Genomic DNA, 19,075 nt, shown 5'->3' with positions numbered 1-19,075 from the left:
ACATGAGATTATACAACCCCACACCCATGTAAATGGAGTCATTCTGAACTGAACCTCTATAGTTGGTAACCACTATTGCAAGCAAAGAAAAATGAGATTTTTTCTACTCTTATACATGTATTTGTGCTTTTATTTTCAGCCAGGACAGACATGTTTGCTTTCCTGCTCATTTTGGAGTGTACAATCTAGAGCAAGGAGATATGTGAGAGATTTAAGGAAACTGAGACAGGTCAGCCTCATGCTACTAGAGTGAATTTTGGAATACCTGTAAAAGAAACTTTCCTCTGCACAGAAGCAACGGTGCTGAAAAAGTTTCTTCAGTGAACAGTTAAGAGAAAGGCACTCAAGAGTTCTAAAGGACAGCGTAGCAGGAATACAGAAAACTACTACAGAAAGGAGGAAAAAAAAATTAAGAAAAAAGTGTTTATAGACTTTTGACTCCTAAAAGTGAAGGATGGACAAAAGAAATCAAAAAAACTATATTCACTAGATGAGAAGCAAGAGTAGACTCCTTGTGAGGTGTCAGGAAGCTTCCCAGAAGATTTAATTTAAACTTCGATCCCAAGGAATGAAAAATATTTTTATCACCCACTCACCAATTATTCTGGTAACACTTGAGACTGTGCTAGGCTCAAATAACCAATAGAAACACGCTGTAAAGACCAAACGACATTTGAATTTCTGCTACAGTATCAGAAATAAATTTGCAAATGTAGATGGACTGCATTTTGATTTATTTTCTTATATGCAAATTGCTTCACAGAAAAGCCAGATGAGCAGCCTGGACTGGCTAGCAGTATTTTCACTAAGTGACTCCCTCCCCATACCCTATGCTTTAGCTGAAAAATGGCAATGGTGGTGGAGGCATGAGTGAGGCAAAGGAAACCTTACTGTGAACTATGCCAGCCTAAAAGCAGGACAGCATGTTTTCCAGCCCAGTCATTAACTAGCATTGAGTAGCTAGTAACAGAATCAATAGTTTCCCTTGCACTCAACAATTAACACTAGTTCACTTCTCTGCATTACACAACGTTTGTTTATCTGATTCATTTTTACACAAGTGAATTGTGTTCTCTTAGTTCTGCATTTCACTCTCCAAGAAGATAGCACAATCAACTAAAAGTAAATAAATAATTTTTAGAAGCACCTGTTGGGAGTGTAAAAACCCACAGCTGTTTTCTCTGTGAGCATTCAGTGAAGTACAAAAGTAAGAAGAGCTAAGGTACATTACTCACTCATCTCTACACTGTTCTATTCAATGCAGAGAAAACCAAGTGGCTTAAACGATCCTGTAGGAGGACACAAGCCAAGGGCTGTGCCCTGGGTTCTGCTTCTGGTTGGCAGGAGGAAGAGGTCCAAGCTAAGTAAGCCCAAAGACAACCACATGGAATTTATCAGCAGTTCACCCAGCAGGAAAAGGCCAGTTTCTGTTATAACTGACACCTGACAAAGAATAAAGACCAACAGATTAATTGTTAAAAATGGAGGGAAAAAAAAAAGATTAAGGTAAGAGTGGGAAAAGAAAACATCAGTAGCTTCGTGCATTGCAGTATTCAAAAGAAGTGAGCTGCAGCCAGAACAAGGGAGAACGAGTTCTCCCACTATAACTATTCCTACTGAGCTGAAATTAAATATTTATCACTGTACTATGTGCCCTTTTAAAGGCTCTGATTGTATTGTATAGAAAATTTAAAAGCTCATAGATATAAAACCACACACACTCCCTAAGACTGAGATCTTCTACAAACTATCTACCTAAAGTAATATGCTTACAAACAGTGAACACAGTATAGCACAAGAAACTGAAATGTCAAATTTGGCTGTTGGCAAGACTGGGAGGAATTTAATTTTTTTTTTTTTTTTTTTTTTTTTTTTTTTTTAAGTTGCAGTTGATGTGAACTGAAGTTGTCATTTAAGACCAGCATTTTAAACTCCAGAAGTTGTAACTATTTTTCCATTTTAATCTTTGTTTTGAGGAAGCTAATAGCAAGAGGCTTTCAGATGATTTCACGTACATCCTGATCTAAAATACCATTCAGTCTTGAGAAAACAGGAAATTATTAAATATGGAATATAAACGCTCTTTTCCTCACTGAGGCTTGCAATGCTAATGTTCAAACATGCTCTAACAACCTACAGTTCTACAGTGGCGGTGCTACAAAAGGGACTTGGTAGTCCCATAAAATTGTATACTTCGTCATCGTGAAGTACTTCACACATGCACAGTGCTGCATGCCATTCTGCTTATAATGAATATTTCTAGGCATTGAGCTTTTTGTTGTCCTGTTGTTTTTATTCTTCCATGCCCATGGAGCATGAAAATAAACTCTGTATTAAACTAAATAGAATTAAGAAGGGAAAAGTAACCAATAGCATTCTATATACTTTTGGGCTATCAGAGCATTTGCTTTGTATTGGTTCAGGACAACACAATATTGATTTAACCAGAACTTGTAACCATCCATGTAATACTGCTCTTGATTCTTGAATAATTAATACTGCCACAGTGCAGAGAAATCTTCCAGTGCTCATATAATAGAACAGGAGTAGCTTCCCAGCTCTGGTGAAAAATCACCACTGCTTTATCTGTGATCTAAGTTTCCACACATTAAAGATTAGCAGTTGCATTTTCCATGTCTTGATGGCTGGAAAACTTAGATTAAGGAAGTGATGGGAAGCAAGCATACAAACAGAAATAATTGTACTTCCATCCCCCAGGAATCTCATTAGCTCTGGCGCTAGCCACCACACTGGGCTGGAATATTTTAACAGGATAACAGCACTGCAGTATAGACTCACTAAAGACTTGATTTCACAGACTCAGGAAAACGGCACAGAGCTCCCTGAAGAAACACCAAGTAAATACACGTGGAATACACTGACTGAGAAGTCATTTTGGGGTATTTAATAGAGAACAGTTCCCGACTGAAGCTATTCTCTCACGTCACTATCTGCCAAAACAGCTCCATCAGCTTAATGTAATCTGAATCCACTGCCTTTTGGATACTTGAAAGTAGGGAAGCTACAGTTATAGATATGTGTTAACATCCCAGCACTCAGCTACCTAAGAATCAGTAACAGGCTTACCATAAGCAGCAACAAAAGGACCAAGTTACAAGGGATAAGAACGCATAACATAAGATTGAGGGAGAAAAATCCAAGTTATTCAAAGAGAAAGGAAGACACTAAGATGCTGAAATTTGTTATATAGTCACTTCTACACTTAGAGAAAAGACTGGTCAAAGATATGCTTCAGTACAGCTCCTGCTTTCTCCTTCCCTAGGAAAGGATCAGGTAGCAAAGATCATTTCTTCTATACCAGGGAGGTCTAGCTAACATCTCAAAGCCACCTCACAAGATCTGTTTTATGTGATTATTCCCCAAGAGGAACAGGCTTCCTCTTGCAGGGCGGGGTGGAGGGAGAAAGAGGTTCATACAGGATAGGGAAGAGCCCATCCCCCATTCAAGTGCAGACATAGCAGTAACCAAGCCCATACCAACAAACCCCTGACAGTGCTCACAGCCACCTTTCTACAGTAATACATTTTTTACCAATGAGCTTCTAAATTTAAAAAAAAAAAGTGCTGAACAAAATGTTTCCCTTTCTCTACCACCCAAAGTGAGTCTGTTTTGCTGTTTAAATTCTCCTGACCTAGTTTGGGAAGCAGTACTCAGTTGTCTGGCATAAGTTGCTGAGTGAGAACTCTCATCTAGAACCTACCAGATTCACGTTACCCCGTTCCATGGCTTCAGGAAGGCTAGACAGTAGGCTATCACAGCTTTACCTGATCTTTGGCATCTTGTCAGCATGATTGTGCTCCTACATACTACTAAGCATCAACAGTCAACCGATATTTTGCCCGCTTAGACCAGGGCTGCGACTATGCAGATGCCAAACAAAGGTGCTTTTCATTAGTATGAGCTTGTGTGATCCAAGTCTTTAGAGTCAATTCAATGTGTTCAATAAGCACAGGCTCAAGCTTGCACCAGAGCAGCTATAAGATGAGGTAGGATCACTTCCACGATGAGGGATGTGATATTTCACCGTTTAGCTGTAGTGCAGCATTTCATTTTCTATAGAATATAGGAACAGAAATATCTCTTCTACTGCTCCCTTGAACAAAGGGCACCATCTTTATACTAGCACACTGTGAGAGCCCTTCTGCCTGTTTCAAATAAAACACACCAAGATTTGAGTATTTGACAAGAAGCATCTTTCTCTGCTCTGCCAAGAATGAAGAGTATAGCACTAAGTTCAAGATCTGGTTCACAGGAAGTCACTGGAAGGTGAATCAGGATTTACATGGTGCTGCTCTAGGCAAGTGCAAGAACTTCTCGTGAGAACAGGTTAGCCAGAGGACAAGATAACACTTAACAGCAACACCTGGCAAAGCAAGAACCTGGCTGCTGGCTTTGAAGTATTCATTAACTAGTCATGTTCTAACTGAAAACTCCTCCATAGAATTCCAAGCAAGACAGAGAGAATCTCCATATCAAGTACCAAGGAACATCACCTCAACTGGAAAACTCAGTCTTATGTGTTCAAGAAAGCCCTGTGCGAGATGGAAGGCTTTCTGAGTTTTAGGTGACAAATGTGTTTCCAAGGAACTTAAAAAGTCCTTCTGAACACCATCCTGTGGTACTCAGTGGACAGTATCATTTGAAGATAAGTGCTCTTTGACACAAAGCTGTTATGGCTTAACTAGGAACTCATGCACTAGATGAGAAAAAAAAAAAAGAAAAAAAAAGGTTAAGCACATACTTGATGTGGAAATGTGACCCATGTATCTGTGAGTCATAAGTAAGAGGGGAGGATGTTTTATTGAATCTAGGGCAATCCATCAGGAAGTTCTAACCCACATAGAAGCAGGTCTTTCTTCACTGAACAGCAATACCTTGCTGTCTTGCACAAGGTTGCCTCCACCAACAAATGCTCTCAGAACAGAGTAACAATACTTAAATCAAGAACATTGTACAGGGAGCACAAAATGGTCCAGCCATCTATCTTCCCTGCAACACACACTGTGAAAGCAAATACGCCTGCTCTATGTGCATGTTTGATATTTATCATATTGTGCTGTATCACAGCACATCCCTGTAATCTAAATAGTCAATGTTTAGAGAAAAAGAAAGCCATATAAGTAGTTTGTATTTTATTTTTGTTCATATGTTCTTTTTTAGAACTTTCCCCTCTCTTACTTAAATGATCTTAAAAAGTGGTTTTGGGACATCAAATTAAGACTGCCACCATCTCATCTTTTCCACCACCACCAGCCTACAGATCCCTTCTCTTTTTGCATTTGCTACTTGCAGTTCAGGGAGCTTAAGTATTTGAGAAGCAAAAAATCCCACTGCAAAAGAACAATTAGGCAGCAGGTAAGCTTTCACTGGCATCTTGAAACCACCAAGTACTTAAGTAGCTCAGCACTATTTTCAGCCTATTGCAGAAGGATCAGAAGAGTAAAGATCTAAATATATATATATATATTTATAAATATTTTTCTTTTAATTAATGTTTCCTAATTTTAGGTTTACATATTCTTACATTACAGCAGCAAACACAACTGACAAGTACACAGCTTGCTAACAAAAGCTATAGGATAACTGACAAAAATCAAGGAAGAGGATGGGAAACAGTTCCGTTGAACCTGATCCTTGCAGAGAAGTTGAACAAGAATGAACAAGAATTGCACCAAACAGACCTGAACTGAATTGTCCTAGAGTCTAACTTCGCAGAGAATGTTTTTCTTACTTCCTAGTCACCTCTGCAGAAATTAATTATAAGTTAATTACATTTTTTCCAATACTAGCCTGACTTACACCTAATGCGTTTGATCTAAAAGTAAACATATTAAATACTCTCTCACTCATTCTGGGATGATTCCCAACTTCGTTCTTAAGGTGTTTTCTAGCTACCTTAAGAAGGAGCCTAATAAAAATCAAATAATAGCCTTGTTGAAGACAACAGCCAAAAGCAGAATTAATTCCTGTAAGCTATTATTTATCCTTGTGAACATATAATAAATAAGAAAAAGCCCAACTCTTAGTATCAGTGTAAAACAGCTTTACTGTTTAAACTGAATATAAGTCCTAGACGCATCTGTGCAGTGCCATATGAAATGTCATTCCATCAATAAAATAAGGATGGACATGCAGTAAACCTTATTATGCAGGAGAAAGAAGCTCTGTTGCCCTGGCCATTGTGCTTTCCAGAGAACAGAGTAGCTACTGACTGCTGTCTATTGGACCGCACAGAGCAAGGGAACTTCCCCCAGCACTACTGCAGACCTCTGTGCAGCCATGCAGCACACACACAGCCAGCACTGCAGCACAGCCTCCTCACTGCTCTTCTTCTAAAAGCAAGCACTGCAGAAGTCTGCAGCCTATGGTGGTTGGTTTTTTGTGGGTTTTTTTTTTTTTCGTTAAGATAATGGTTTGATGCTTATCAGGGGAAAATGAGTATTCTGATAAGAAGAATAGCTTAAGATCACCTTCCCAGAATTCCTTCTCCCTTACAGATGGAAAGGTTGGCAGGGAGGATGCTTTAAGACCAGTTAAGAGCTGAACGCCGTTCCAGTTTGGTTGCCTGAAACAACCTAAGTCCAATGGCTTGACACTACATTAACCAGGAGACTCTAACCTGCTCTTATTTTATGACCTGAACTTAGCAATTCCTTGTTGTTTTGTAGTTTGCTTTGTTTGTTTTTTTTAAATCTCTTCCTTTCTGGAACATTTGTGTTCTAAAATGTTGGGAAAGTTGAACCTGTGCAAGGAACGGTTGGAAGAACAAGTCATATGCAGTCATCTGCATTCACAGTGACCTCACGAGTCAGGTCACCATTACTTGAAGTGATATCCTTGTTTTTTCTGTCCTGCACTGCTAAGAGTTATTGTTTTTCTTACCCATCTTCACTGACAGAAAGCAAGCAGAGGTGGCAGAGGGACAAGAAGAGAAGAAGCAAGCCAAGCTGCTCATTGGTAAGTTACCTCAGGGTCACAAGCACAGCACTGGTAGCCCTCTGCAAAGCAGAACAGGCTATTACCCACAGACAAGGCTCTGTCCTTAATTAAAGCTGGTTTACTACACAGTTAAAGAAGTTTCCTCTTGGAGGCTTTACGGTCTCTTTGGTGGAGATACTGTGTATCAGGTTAGCCGAAAGACACTTTATCCAGGCAGTTATGTCGGCCATTTGATCAGATATCAAAATGCGTGAACAGGGGGAAGGGCAAAGTAGGATGAAAAGGAACCAGTTTTCTTATACTGAAAAATTAAAACAGACCCCCCTTTCAGATGCACAGGCTTAAACCCCATGTTCTAAGAACCCTCCCAGAGTTATGCGGGAGCCAGAGAAGAGGAAGAGAGAAGAACTCAGTCCTTTATCTAGTATTTAACCAATTCCTTCATTTCTATTACTTTGCCCCAAATGGAATTTAACTGAAACCTGTTAATTCAACATGTTTAAGTCAAAAATGAAGCACACCTCCACTATCAAGGAAGCGGGGAGGAAAAAACTTCTGTCAACCATTTCATTTTTTTATCATTGAATGCCATTTAGTTCCTTCAAACAGGAAGATTAATAACCTGTATCTAATGCCTATCACCAGCCTAAACAAGCAAGAACACGGCTCATATGTTTTATACTGATGCTAGAGATATCTCCGAGCAAGACACTTAGTGAGCCAGACCTGTCTGAACACTCCCTGCTGAACACGACAGGAGCAAGCCCAGCTTTATCACTGAAGAGCAGAACTCCTTTGATTACGAAGTGAAGATTAAGGACACACCAACAAATACACGACGCTCTTCCGATCGAAACACCACCACCTTATGAAGGCTTCTTCCAAGTCACCAAGAAGAGCAGCCTATCAGACACAAAGATGCTTCCCTGGTTCCCAACACCCAAATGTCCAGGAGTCACAGCACTGCAAACCCCCCTACGCTGATCAATAATTAACGCCACTGCTCGCACCGTGTGATTACAGAGAAGAGAACAACTGACAGGTCATAGCTGTGGTTCTAAGAGGGAAGGAGAGAGAGACGGACAGAGACAAGCGAGTAGGATGCCGTTCTCTGGGCCAGCTCGGGGAAGCTGCGGCAGCGCTGCGGTCCAACAGTGAGCACTGCCCCGCACCAAAGCCCCCCGCCCCGCCCCACGCCGGCTGCTCAGCGACGTGAGCGCAGACAGCTCGGACTAACGCAGTTCAGACTTCAACCTGCAGCAAGAGCTCCGTTCCTCTGAGTAAGCACGCAACTCAGACCTTGAAGCAACGCGAATCCTCGCTGCACAGCACCTGATGTGGACTTCAGACAACAGTCCGAGGAGTTTTCCCTGCGCTGTCCCTGGCTCGTCGTTCCGGACAGCCCCGAGGCTCCTCCGATCTCGGGCCGCAGACCCCTTACCTCCCTTCCCGCAGGGAGCTCCGCCGCAGCCGGCTGGCCAGCCAGCCTGCGAGGTGCGGGAACGAAGAGCGGAGAACAAAAAGAAGGAGCTGCCGGCACCCCTGAGCTATCACCCAGCCCTGAGCGCTAGCAGCCTGCCGCTTCCACTGGGACACGACCCCGCCGAGACGAGAGCCGGGGACGGCTGGAGACAGCCAGCGACCAGATTCCTGCGCAGTCCGGTGGCAGTGAAGTGAGGAGGAGGAAGGAGCGGACAAAGGCGGAGGGAGAGGCGCGGGGACGCGCGGAGCGGCGTGAGGGAGCGGCGTGAGGGAGCGCCGTGCGTGCGGCCGGCGTGGGACCGTGCGGGAGGCAGCGCCGCGGGGCACCGAGAGCCCTCGCACCCGACCGACGCCAAGCCCGGGGCCCCGCGCCCGCCGACCTACCCAGCACCACGCAGACCACGTCCAGCGCCACGAAGGGCAGCCGCGTCCTGTCAAACATGCTGGCGGCGCGCGGCGGCTCCTCCTCACGCGGTGACAGCCGGAGCCCGAGGGGCGGGAGCGGAGCGGAGGCGGGCAGGGAAGCTCAGCCGCGCCCGAGCCGATGGCGCCCGCCCCCCGCCGCCCTGCGCCCGCACTGCGCTACTGCCTCCACTGCGGCGCCCACCGCGCTTTAAGGGAGGCGGCGGGGGGGGGGGTGGGAGGAGGTCGGAGGAAGGGGAGGCGGGAGCGGAGGAGCACCGCCCGGCCCCCACCCGCGGCCGGCACACCCCGCACGGCGGACGCAGCCGAGGTGCCGGCCCTGCCCGCCGATGGCGCCCGCTCCGCCCCGCGGAGCAGCCGCGTGGGGCGCGGAGCTCCTCCTCCGCGCGGGGGGCGGGCGAGGTGGCGGACGGACGGGGCGGGGCCAGCGGATCCGGAGTGCGCTCCCCGCCTCGCCTCGGGCGGCCGCCGTCACTCGCTGCTCCTCACGCGGCGCGGCATTTCTACCAGCGCTGTGGCAGGCGTTGAGGCGGGCGACGAGTGCCGGGGCGGTATCGGGACCCTCTGCGTCCCGCGGGAGGGGATGAGCGAGGGCCCGGCGCCATGGGGGCGCGGCGGGGTCCCCGCAACCCGAGGGGAGTTGTCACCTGCCGGCGGGAAAGGTGAAAGGGAAAATCACGCAGGAATAGAGAATACCCAATCTTCGGCACAACTCGGCACTTTGTTCCTCACGAAAAGCTTTTACTCTGAAAAAACAGTGACCCACATTACAAGTGTCCTAGTGCCCGCTTGTTGTATAAGCGCTTGCCACACGGCAGCATGGTTCCCACTGGCGCTGCTGCTGCTCCGTGTGGGGCAGGCTCCTCTCTGAGGTGCGTGGCACTGCCAGCATCGGGCACGGCACTTTCTGCCCTCTCATCTATTCCACCCCCAGGTTCTGCAGACTGTTTGGGTCTGTTTGGGAGGAACGGGTTTAGGGGATCAGCGAGAGCAACCAGGACTTGAGATGGAAATGTCCCTCAGTGTGCTGTGTCTCCAACTCAAGCACACTGTCTGAATATGTTACATAAGCAGGTCTCCATGGAGAGTCTATATATAAAGTTCTGTACAGCAGCATATGAAAGACTTCTTGATTTTACTGCAACGTCTAAGAAGAAAGACAGCTAGAAAATACATATGGTGTGCTTCCAGAAATCACAAATTCCTTTGTTTTCTTTCACAAGTGGGGCGTTATTGACAGAAGTCACAGAATCAATCAGTCATAGAATGGCTTAGGAGAGAGGGGACCTTAAAGTACAACCAGTTCCAATCCCTCTGCCATGGGCAGGGCTGACACCCACCAGATCAGGCTGCCCCCAGCCTCCTCCAACCTGGCCATGAATGCCTCCAGGGACAGGGCATCCACAGCTTCTGAGTGCCTCACTGCCCTCCTAACTTCTAGTCTCAATTTCCTTTGCAAGCACTCTACGGTTCTCCCAAGGCAGAAGCTCTAGAGTTGTGTGGAAATACAGAACATCACCATGAGCTGTAGCATAGCCAGGCAGGGGCGAGACCAGGGTCTGTTTGTGAGTGCTCTTGAAAGGAGTGTTCAGCCTGCTCTTCACACAGGGAGATCATCTGTGAGGTGTGCTGGTCCTGAAAGTAGCAGGAGGAAAATTCCCCAAAAGACTTTTGGGTGGAGAGAGGAAAAAAAAGAAGAGAAAAAACAAACAAACAAACAAAGAATGCAAATGTTCCATGCACAACTGCTGTAGTTGCTTACTTCAGCCCCAAAGCATCATGCTAATCTTTCTCAGACTGAACACCAAAAATTCTCCCAACTCACACCCCTGTTCAGTAAATTAGAGATCAAAGACATCACACTGGCTAATTTAAGTGGAACACTTCCCAGAAGATGGTAGGCTACAGTCATGACACTTAAAACACCTGAAAATTGAGCTGTAGTAGCACAGCATTCCCAAGCAAAGGAATTAATCATGTTTAACTGCCACACAGTTTCTACATCTCTGTTTTATCCCTGAGACAGCTTGCCTGAGGGAAGAGCAAGTCTTCTGGCAGAATTCAGGGACAAGATTGGTCACAGAGTTCCTCTCCAAACTTCCCATTGCACAAGGATATGTTCCTTGCTGTCGCAACCACATTCCCACCACTGCGCTGGCAGATGTCTGGGAAACCCCCAGCTGAGCAGAGTGTAGGGACCAGGTCAGCCCTGCATTGTACCAAGCATTCAGAAAGCTTTTCTGCACCTTCCTTTGTGGCTAGCTACCAGTGATGGAAACACACCAACACAAGCCCTTCCAGACCAAAAAATAATTGCATATGTTGTGTTAGTGCAAGTGCTGTATCCCTGGGTATGCGACTGATTATTTTACACTAACAGAATGACTTGTGCAAAAGTAAAATAATAAAAAAGAAAAGCTTAATTTCCTTTAACATAAAATATATCTCTCAACAACAACATTCAGAATAGCATGTGCCTGTCCCTAGCAGCAAGGCTCCTGGATGTCTATCATTCTGTTCACTGCAAGCCACAGGTGTCAGAGCAGATCTGCCTATATGTTTGACCAGGTTTGTGTCAAAGAACATTTTTGACCTGGGACACAAGTAAAATGAAAGCAACAGACAATGGTCATAAGCAACATTTTATCCCTTCATTAAGTAGTTGAGTATCATTATCTTGCATTTAGACTCTCTGAATATCTTAACCTCTTACTTCTCGTTTGGTAAGCTCATTTCATTGTTTTATTTCCATTTTCCTTTAATTGAGAGAATCCTAAAGTCGGGTTAATGCCCTATTCATTTCTATGTCCTGGTTCTTCCAGAAATCACAGATCTTCAGTATTTTGCCCATCCTCCTTAAAAGTTTTGTGTATGCTAGGATTAAATCCTCAGGAAGTTTGTCATTAGCCTCTGGTAGTACTTGTATGCTAATTGAGTAGTACCGGCCCAACAGGGCCCTTAACTGCAATTAACATTCATATAGAGCAGTAACTGGAATAAATGAGGGGACTTTCCGAGGCTTTATTTCTCTGCAGCTTGATCTGTGGCAGGAGTCAATAGCTCTAAACGAGCTGCTATCGCTCAGGAAAGAGATTGCAGGGTAGTCCTGGAGGCTTCTGGGAAGCCATCAGCTCAGTGCTCGACTGAGATCCTCAGCTGGCGAGTGGGAGCTGCTAGGGAAGAAACTGATAGCAATCCAAACAGTGTCATTAAAGCACGTTCCTGAATATCGGCGATCCCAAGCCAAAATGCATACAGCTGAAAGAGAAAATGCTCCAATGAAGGCAAAGGAAGGATTATTAGAATATTTATACAGAGGTATATAAGAAAAACAAAGATAAAAATAGGATTTTTCAACATGGAAAGGAGGATATGGGAGGGTAAAAGGCTTTATAAGGTAACCTGTACAAGGCTTTATAAGGTACTGATCTAGGAATCGTGAGATGTGTAGAGAAGACAAAAACATAGGAAGTATTCACTAATCTGCATCAGATGAGAACTGGTGAGAAGCTAAGTAAGGTGTCAGACAAGAGGGCTCCTTGTTAACACTGGAATATTGTGGAATTCATTGCCTCAGGTTGCTGTGGGCCACAACATCACAAAGGGGCCAAAAGGCATGAGGTAGGCTTTTTAGACCATGGGTCCTCTCCTAAACAGTAATCTCTGTAGTTTAGAAGCGTCAGAACTTCTGAATTCCTGCATTTTATAAAGGTGTGCTGGAAACAAGTGCCACACAGACTGCCTCCTAAATCCCTGAAGCCTCTGCCTGCTCGGTGACGTTGGGCAGAATTGGGCTGCTTGGATATAATCTGAAACAGGTTTTAGTTAAACTCAAAGCCAGTCAACGGCTGCAGCGTTAACACCACAAAACATCAATAATTAACAGGGATGGAATAGTTCAGACTTGTTAGTAATGCTCTGTTAAACTGACTTAATTTTGTGTGGTTACTTCTAATTTAACTACCAAAATCGCACGCATGTAGTAAGGCTACAGAAGAGAATCAAGGAAGGAAGTGTGCTGAGGTGACTCTCCTGAACTCTCCTATGCTATTTGTCCAGGAAGCAGGATTTTCCCCTAATGAAAATACACAGTCCTGACTAGTTCTGGGACCAGGACCCCTAAAGTCAGCTGCCATGCTTTGCTTATTAAGTTTCAGAAAGCAGAATTTAGATTCCATCAACATATCTTAGCTTCACATCTTCTGTTTGGTCTGTTTAGTTGTTTTATTTTCCTTGCTCCCATGTCTCGTGTTTGTTTTTCAGTCAGGAAGCTGTGAGCAATAAAGAATCTTTGTATTCCTAATGAACAAAGCAAGAGGATTTTCCTGCATTCTCTCCCTTAATATTTTTTCCATTAAATACAGATTATACCAATCTGGGTACCTCACCCCCAACACCTCTTCTAAGATGCACTCACCAAAATCTCCTACTTTCAGGCCAGTGACATGGGATTGACTCCTATGGTGCTCCACTCTTTCACTGCTGGGAAGTTAGGATCCTGTAGGACTCTGCACCCTCAACTTTATACTGAAGTCATACCAGCATTTCTGTAAGAGTGATAACACCATGCTTGTACAAATGACAAGTTATTTCTAAATATTAGCCATAGAACTAAGGAATCAAGCAGATGTCACCCAACAATCTAATAATATAAAATTAACATTTGTGCTCATGTGATGATTGAAAATTAATTAAATCCCAAGTACATACCTTTGTTTATACATATTTTAATAACATACACCATACAGCCTCAGAAGATCATTTAGTATATTCCAGAAAACACTTCAGGCTGTGCCTTACATAAGTTAATTAAGCAGATGAATTAAACACACAAAAAACAGGTACTGGCACATGATTGCCCACACTATTTATTTGTTAGCTCACAAATAGTGTTATAGCTCAGAACTATGTAGCACACTTCCAAGTAATTTCTGGTCATGGGCTGGGGTTAGTACAAGTAATGGGACAGTTTCCCATGGCAAGCTTGCACACACGTGTACCATTTTTGACAAAGAAAATTAGCCATACGAACATCAGATACACTCTTACTAGTTGACCTAAGCAACTGTCCCTGTTGGCTGTTACTAGGGCTAAGCAACTGTCTCTGTTTGCTCTTTATTGGGTTTTACTGTTTGTTTCAATTTCAAATGCTGCTCTGGAGCAATAATAGATTCTGAAGGGAAGAATGTCCTCTGGGCACTCATAAAATGTCCATGGCTGAGTGAAACTTTTATTTTAAAAAATCTTAATATTATTGCAAGTCAGAGTGATTCAGGAGCTGCAGGATTTGTGTCCTCCATCTACTGCTTTCCTTTCCCTCTTCTCTTCCTGGTCACACTTTGCAGTTAAACCAGCCACCAAATCAGAAGTACCTCAAGCAGCATTAGGAATCTCAAGAGACGAACTTCAACAGATACACCAGTTGCACAGTAAAGAACTTTCCAATGAAGTATCAAAAGCAAACCATTTTGACCCATTACATTCAGCCTCCAAAGGCTGGTTTCTTATATCTTTGGGTATCCATGCATCAACTTAAACGGACACAGAAATGTATTAGTGCATATCTTTCAGGTACTTCTCATGTTTCACTGGCTGACCAAAGTTGCACATTTAGAGTGCAGACACGGAAATATCTGCTCCTGTTGCTCATCCCTGCTTGGCCACAGCAGTCACACCTCTTACATTCCATGCATGAAACAGGCAGCAAACCGGTCTGAAATGCTTTGGAGCAGCACAGGAAGAAACAAAAGCAGAGAAATGCAGGGAGAAACAGAGCTGAGTTTATTTCCCAGGCCTGTTGTTTTACTCCTGCTAGGTGGGTGGGCAGCCTTATGCTGCCCCTCCAGCCCTACACGTTCTTGTTTATACTGGAAAGTCTTCTGAACAGTAATGGCCCCTTACTATGTGCATTACCTAACACAGTGCATTGTGCCTGCAGATGTTACTGCAATACTCATATTTAGGCAAAATTATGCTCCAAAGCCAAGACAAGGCTAATAGAACGCAAATGGCTGAGGGAATATGTTTGCAGAAGGGGCCTTTTGCAACATTTCTAGTAATGGCATTGTGCTGTTACAGTGTTGCTCTTGTTCAAGATCCACAGACTTGTCTTTTTTTTTTTTTTTTTTTTTTTTTTTTTTCCTATTGCTATCAAACCAAGGAAATTTATTCATAACATTTTGTTGCTGTTTTCTTAAGACATTATAAACCTTGGACATCATCCCGTGTGCTAATACAACACAATTACAATAGCCTAGTACATAAACAGCTGCAACTACAGAAATAAATTAGAAGGGGGCTTTGAAGGTGAAATAACAATAGGCAAAATGTCACCAAAAACCTCGAGCTGGTAGAATCAGTAAAGCAAAAAGAAACTCACTTCAACATCAATTGTGGAACATGCTCATTTCTTGCATCCCTGAATTATTCTTCCCAGAACATAATCAGGATCAGTTCCTGCTCAAAATAAAATTAAGGGTGGAGGAGAACAAATCAATAGATAATTGTAAGGTTTATTATTTAGTATTCCTCTTCAAAGAATTATAAGGATTTGAGTCTTCATACACTCATCATCTAATGAAAGCTTTTGCATCTCCATCTTCTATAAATAGTACTCAACTCCATGAAACAGTCATCAGAGTTCACAAAAAGCCACAGCTGGAGGTTTTCCAACATGCAGGGAGTTCAGTTACTGAAATCACTTCCTCCTAGTCCTACACACAGAGTAGGAAATGTGGAATTCCACTTTGCTCTTGTCCCTTTACACAGATTCATCCTTTTGCCAACAGCAGATTCAGTGTCTTGAGGTGCAAGTCAATGGTCCTGTAATCTACTGCCAGAGCACAGAATGTCCAGATTCTAATTAAGCCCTGACCACTTGGTGTTTACTTTTATTACACTAATACCAAGAGGCCCTGGTGAGATTGGAGCCAACTGTGCTATGTGCTACACACACTCACAGCCGTTGCCTCACAGAACTCACAAAGCAGGGCAAGAGAAAGAAAGTATTATTTTCCACAGCAGCAAAAAGAGCCCCAATTTTGCTGCCATTCTCCTTGAGGCATTAGTCCTGAGAGACAAGGAATAAACCTGTACTGTACGAGTAGTAGTCTGAGCAGATGAAAGTATGCAAATATCCTCCTATTTTATCTTTCCCTGTGACACTGCTTCTTTCCCAACAAGAGTAAGTGATAAAAATAACAGTGAAGTCAGCACTGGGCAGGGATGCCGTAGTGTCTGGAACACAAGAAGCCCTGAAAGCAGGCAAGAGTCTTTCAGGCTCCCACAGCCAGAGCAGCCACTTGGCAAAAGAGAGGAGAAGGATTGTATCTGTCAGAATAACTTTTATGGGACCCAACTCTTCCAGGGATTGTTTTAAATCCACAAAATGCTCTTGAGTGTTAATACCAGCACTGGGACACTTGCGTTAGCAGATAAATGTGCAAGAACACGTTCCTAGACATCTGCAATGTTACTGCATATCTGAGCAGTCTGCTGAAACTTGGTCCAAGGTCCACGAGGTCCTTGGGCTCCTGAAATGATTTCCAAGGTTTGTAATAAATTGTGCTGCTGAAGCGAAGTGCAGTTAAGCAATTCTCACATGATAGAAACAACGTGTGGTGTACTAAACTAAAACCAGTCAATGTTATTTTAACTTTTTAGCCTTTCATAGTGTTTGGAAGGGAACAGAGACATTATCCTAAAGAAACTAATACCTACAGATGTTGGGAAAAAAAAGCAGAAAACATAGAATGATACCCCTAGATTACCACCCTCACTATTAAAGTAAATAATATTGATATATAATACTGATCTTTGCTGTGCTTTGCATTACCCAGAAGTGAGGAAGATGGCTGTAATTGTTCACGTAAGCACTTCCCAAGACATCTGAGGAGCTGGGATGAATTGCTATATCCCTCCACCTTATGTCTGTATGGGTCACAGTATGTATGTCAGGGTTCATTTGCAAGCATAAAAGGCAGCATTTTCAAATTGCCCTTCCTGGTGCATACACTGGCTTCTGTCAGATAAGTCAGTAGGCAGGTGGTGTGGACTTTCAAGGAGTTTGGTCTTGAACAGGAACACAAGCCACGTGCTTACATACACCAAATGCTTATATACACCATGTGCCTCTGTTTCCCTCTCTCAGGTGGAGAAGATAACACTGCTGTACTGCAAGTGGATACTGTGAAGGTAAACAAGACACAAATGACAAGAGGCTTGGATATAGATGTCATGGATTTAAACTTATGGTACAGATTTAATTTGTTCCCTTCTCTAATGCAAATGCTATTATTGTAAAATTTGCAAGTAATAACTGTATGTTTGAGGCTTACATAGTAGTTTTCATTCAGTTTATCATACAATGAACACAACTGCTAGATTTCAGATGTAAACTCAGATTATTTTAGATAAGAGCTATCAAGGTTATACTGCATCAACATAAACAATAAACAGCCATGATGGTTCTTCTTACAAACAGCTTCCTGTAGAGCACATAAATTAAGCAGATCCGTGCAAGCGTAAGCCAGCGTGGTAGTTATCTTGTACAGTACTGGCTATCTGGAGAGAAATTCAAGAGCAGAGCTGCCTCCTCATAGAATCTTCACATGAATCAACAGGGCAAAATCTGACTCACTGCCTAACTACTCTGTGTATACTCTAAAAATAGGCACAGGGCAGTATTCCATCTCAGACTCAGCACTTGGGAGAGGATACCTGTTGCAGTCACTTGTTATAAACCTGGTCTTTGTTTTGCTTCAGTCTGTGGAGCGTGTGATATATAAACGTACTGGAGCAGCCATGACAGGTTGGCAAAGGTACCCACAACTGAACCTGCTTTTTACAGCTATCTGTAATCCTGCATTTCATCACTGTTACTCTGCTGTTATAATGAAAGCTAAAAGGAAAGCTAGGAGTGAGTGTGAAGGGACATGACGTAGCCAAGGAAATGCACATACAGAAAATGAGTTTGCTTCTGTGGGTGTATGTGTGACATAGTGCAATTGTAAATCGTAACATTGTATCTGCTAAGTATGCCCATGGTATTGTTTGCTTTCTATTAAGCTTTTTGTACTACACTTGCTTTAAAAAATTAATTACTATCATTATTTTTAAACTTGTACATAAATCAACACTGTGGAAAAGAACCCTTTTGGCTTAATCACATGTTAGCACAATTGAGATTAGTGGCTCTGAAAAGCTGGTAAGCAAGAAAACCTGAGAGGATGCCGATTTTGCTGTAATTCTGCTACACATGCTCTGGAAAAGAAGGGGGAAATCAGCTCCCCAAATCTCCCAAGTGAGTGTTTCTGCTGCCAAAATTGGGCAGGACATAATCTGACTGCTGGCTCTTGTGAGGGAGAGAGAGGCTAGGCCAGGATTAAACGGTCAAAAAAGGCTGCAGAACTCTTGTTTCTTGCATCTTCCTTGCTCTAATGTGTGAGGTAGGTGCTGAGTACTCTTGTGACTCTAGAGATGACTGCAGATGACTGTAGGGTTAGGTCACCACTGACCACACAGACATTAGGAATACACTTAAGTACCAACTTCTAAGAAGTCTGTTAGTCATCTATGACTTCAATAATCTGAACCATAATGGATACTGTGATAGAGCTCTAAGTCTACAATCCAGACCATTTTTAAACACATTTCTTTAATTTTACTCATTGCTGGAGCTTGTTTGCTGAAATGTTCTGTACAACATATGTAATTGTTTACAACATGGGAAGCCTCCCTTTTCTTTGTAATGTACTCCCAGCTGAAACATATCATTGATTTTTCTTGTACTCTGATCATTTGAAACACACTTGTATTTGAATCTCACAAATGTGGGTGCACAGATAGCTGTATTTATCACACTAAATAACAGTGTTTGAATTGTAATTCAATTCAGCTCTAGATTTTATGCTGAGCAGCAGAGAAAAAAACAACATGTTGAAGAGAAATTATCATACATGTTAGAAGAAAAGACCTTCAACCATCAGTACAGTTCAAAGTCATTCATGGATTCAAAGCCTTTGGAGATGGGGGTGCAGCTCAGAAGACTGTAACAGAGCTGTCAGCAGGAGGAGAAAGGAAGCAAAGAAAACGTAGAAGCATCTGTGGCATGCTCAGTAAATGAGAAATACCTATGTGATTTTATCGCTGTTGTTAGTGATCAGTCGTGTAAGAAACATTTTTAAATAAAAGGGTGAAGGATTGCTGTACG

The 19,075-nt window shown here is 43.2% G+C and overlaps 1 protein-coding gene across 2 annotated transcripts in view; it reads right to left on the bottom strand.

The window, feature by feature from the left end:
* The window catches only part of PLPP1 (phospholipid phosphatase 1), a 56,153-nt gene extending 47,185 nt beyond the window's left edge, over positions 1-8,968 (bottom strand). The window contains exon 1 of one of the 2 annotated variants that reach the window (XM_042825591.1): positions 8,827-8,968. In XM_042825591.1, the coding sequence (XP_042681525.1) occupies positions 8,827-8,884 (58 nt within the window). In that variant the 5' untranslated portion in view covers positions 8,885-8,968. The remainder of the gene's footprint in view (positions 1-8,826) is intronic. The other variant, XM_042825589.1, reaches the window with a different exon arrangement.
* Between the last annotated feature and the right edge of the window lie 10,107 nt (positions 8,969-19,075).

This window comes from Centrocercus urophasianus, unplaced genomic scaffold, assembly GCF_019232065.1.
Source record: "Centrocercus urophasianus isolate 14NV4802_14NV808 unplaced genomic scaffold, USGS_Curo_1.0 seq_25, whole genome shotgun sequence".
NCBI lineage: Eukaryota > Metazoa > Chordata > Aves > Galliformes > Phasianidae > Centrocercus > Centrocercus urophasianus.
Note: the sequence above shows the minus strand (reverse complement) of the source record. Positions and strands in the feature narration are given on the sequence as shown.